Source organism: Mesoplodon bidens, assembly GCF_964165515.1.
Source record: "Mesoplodon bidens genome assembly, contig: HAP1_SCAFFOLD_1235, whole genome shotgun sequence".
Classification (NCBI taxonomy): domain Eukaryota; kingdom Metazoa; phylum Chordata; class Mammalia; order Artiodactyla; family Ziphiidae; genus Mesoplodon; species Mesoplodon bidens.
The window spans coordinates 46,195-49,318 of record NW_027672121.1 but is presented as its reverse complement, the minus strand read 5'-3'; the positions used below and the strand labels follow the sequence as shown (position 1 = coordinate 49,318).

The window sequence follows — 3,124 nt, the reverse complement described above, 5'->3', positions numbered from 1 at the left end:
ACAGAGGCTAAGCGGACTGGGAGGGGAGGCACTTCTGGGAGACAGCAGGGGTCTACCCCCTGCCCCTCATTGTTTGCTCATCTCACTCTAATGAGGGGGTCATTTCCCCTGCTCTGATGATTCGAAGCCTCTGCCGACACCCACAGGACGGTGACGGAGGCCTCCACACTCCTCAGCATGGATCCCAGCTCCCACTCAGATCTGGGGCCACAGACACCTCTCCCACCCCCTGCCGCCCCTGTGAGCAAGCTGTTCTTGTGAAACGTGGTCATAGTTTGTTAGGAGGACCTGTTTCCTATGGGGATACAAACCAGTGTTGATACCAGTGCACACACACGTCCAGCCATGGGTGCAAAGGGAAGGGACAGTAGCTCTGGGGTGTCTTTGCAGACCCGGAGGCCCCGGACGCCAGTCCCCACGGCCACAGCCACATGGGTCCTCCTCCCTCAGTTGAACGAGATGCTGCTGCACAGAGATCCCACAAGTTCCACAAAGGGGCCCGACTGTCCTTTCCCTTATACACACCTTTAACGGGTGCCCCATGAATCTCCCCACACCCATTCCCCTTGTTGCATCCTCATTGGGATGAAGAGGTAGCTGCCTCCACCACTCTCCACATTGCAATAATCCCAGTGGAACTAGAGGATGCTCCCGCTACGATGAGGCAGACAGTCCCGTCCCCATGGCCAAGACTTTTCGTCTCTGGTCAGGCCACCCACACAGGAAACCCTGGATGAGCGGAGGGTCATCCCAGCGCCGTCGTCTGGCCACATGAGGAAAGCAGAGAGAAGCTCCATAATGACAAGGGCCGTCTCCAGGCTCCATCCTAGAAACTGGTGAGTGTCCAGAGGGCTGAAAGGCACAAGAGCAGCTCTGCCTCCCCAGAAGGTTCAGGGATGCAGAAGACGGTACAGATGCCCCAGAAGGGCCCTAGCCAAGCAGGCGTTAGAGAAGGGGCTGATGAGGGGGTCCCTGGGGAAAGTGAGAGCTGTGCGTTCCCAGGGGCAGCCTGAGGAGTCCTTGTCTATGTGGAGGAAAGGTGTGGCCACCTGTAGACCCAGAGCTCCTGTGACCTCCCTCATCCTTCCTTCCTCTCAGGATCGCTCTCTGTGGAGCAGCTCAACACCAACAAGATGACAGTGGCCTGAGAGCATTTCCCACGAAAACGATCTTGGTTCACAATTTACATACATCACTCCAAAGGTCCTGCTCCCACCCACACCTGGCCACACCCACCTCCCCCACCTCCCTAACCCCCCCACAATCCCGCTCCCCCTCCCCACCCTGGTGGTCCTGCCCCGCTCCCTTCCCCCCACATCATCCAGGATCAGCACTGGGAGGAGGAGGAGGAGCCCCTAGGCTCCCCAGGGGGCTGCCCTGGGGCCTCGCCCTGGAGGGCCGGCCCAGCTGAACCCTACTGGCTGCAGTGCTTCTTCCTCCTCTTCCCACGCTTCTTTGTGTCAAACGGGTCACGCTTTCTCTTTCTCAGCTGTGAGGGGCGAGCCAGCCCCAGAGCCAAGGCTGGCCTCCCAGAGACGCCGAGGCCAGCCCCGGGGATGGGCAGCTTCTCAGCAGCGGCTGGGCGTCCACACAGAGCCCGCTTCCTCGACTTGGGAGCGGCTGGTGGAGCTGGGCTGAGGCCTCTTCTCTGAGAGGAGGGGGACTGGGGAGCACTCTGGGCCCCCCAACCTCCAGAGGAAGCCAGGGCTGAGACATGCGCAGGACTGAGGGACATCCCGAAAGGCACCAGTATATGCTGAGAGTCTATGATGAAGACGCTTTGGAGCACCTCCTCGTTCTCACTGGACCCGTCCCTGGGCACTCGGGCCTCCCGAAGAGGAGAGGCCTTTCTGAGAACAGACGCATCCCTGGATCTCAGTAGAGGGCCGGTGCGCCTTTGACCCTGGGGAGGGGAGAGCCGTACGGGCCGGAATATAGAGAACTCCTGACGTCCTCCAGAGGGAACAAAGACTTCGGGCCTGCACAGGGCAGTGTCTGTTTGCATGAGCCTATGAAGAGCCTGAGAATCAATCTCTGGTGGGCAGGCTTCATCACTGACCCCTAGATGGGGGTCTTGGTCGTGCCTCTGGGCACCTTGGCCGGCGTCGGACTCAGAAGGACTTGAGGCCATTCCGGGTGCACTGTGACTCAGGGCTGCCCGCACACCGTCGTCCTCTTTCAAGGCCAGGAGTCGTTTCTGCACCAGCTGGTAGGAGGGAGGAGGACAGTGACGGCTCCACACACACGTGTGAGAGGAGGAGCACTGGGCAGTGGGACAATGGCCCTGTGGGGGAGGAGGGGATGGGCGACCCCAGGACTCGAATCCAAATACAGACACTGTGGCAGTCCGGCCATTCTCCTGCAACTGATTCCCAGCTTTGTGACCTTCCCTCCCCTCCCGGCTCCCTATCCTCTCCTTCCTTTCACCCTGCACTGCACCCACCCCAGAACGGGCCCTTCCCCATGCCAGGTGTCCCAGGCAGGGGAGGGATGGACAGCGCTATGTGGCCCTCCTGTTCTGGGGCCCTACCTCTCCCCTGTTCACTGGGGTCCCTCTGTGCCCTGGTCTTCCTGAGTGTCCCTTGTGTCCCCTGTTCTACCGGGGATCCCTCCCTCCTCTGGCTCCCCTGGGTCATCTGGATTCCCCTGTCCCCTGGATCACCTGGGGTCCCCCTCCCGTGGGGTCCCCTGGCTCCCTGAGTGTCCCTCTCCCTCCCCTGTCTCACTTCTTCGGGGGTGAGCCCTTCCTCCTGCTCCAGCTCCTTCTCTAGGGCCAAGAGATCCAGCTGTGGGTCTGGGGAAAGCAAATCTGCCAGGAATCCAGGGTGAATGACTGCCTCCACCTAGAACAGAAAGAAGAGGCTGTGAGCATCCTCGGCCAGGAGTGGCCTGTGAGACAAGAAGGCCAGGAGGGAAAGTGAAAAGCAGAGACCCACCCCACTCTCCTCCACAAGGCGGGGATGGTCAGCGCGCACACACACACACACATACACACACGCAAACATGCACATACACAGTCACACACAAAAGAGCATATATACAGAGGCACAAACACAGACACAAAGGCATACACACAGATAGACACAAACATATACACACAAACATCTGCGTAAACCTCCCCTAA

The 3,124-nt window shown here is 59.8% G+C and overlaps 1 protein-coding gene across 1 annotated transcript; it reads right to left on the bottom strand.

The window, feature by feature from the left end:
- Positions 1-1,375: 1,375 nt before the first annotated feature.
- LOC308610563 (NUT family member 2G-like) lies at positions 1,376-2,761 on the bottom strand. The gene is made up of 2 exons (XM_081259652.1): positions 2,727-2,761; positions 1,376-2,206 (listed from the first exon to the last, which is right to left on the bottom strand). The coding sequence occupies exon 2, from the start codon at positions 2,129-2,131 to the stop codon at positions 1,415-1,417; it is 717 nt and encodes a 238-aa protein (XP_081115778.1). The 5' UTR covers positions 2,132-2,206; positions 2,727-2,761; the 3' UTR covers positions 1,376-1,414.
- Between the last annotated feature and the right edge of the window lie 363 nt (positions 2,762-3,124).

Coding starts and splice junctions, on each gene's coding strand:
- LOC308610563 (XM_081259652.1), bottom strand. CDS start 2,131: ATGGCCTCAAGTCCTTCTGAGTCCGACGCCGGCCAAGGTGCCCAGAGG.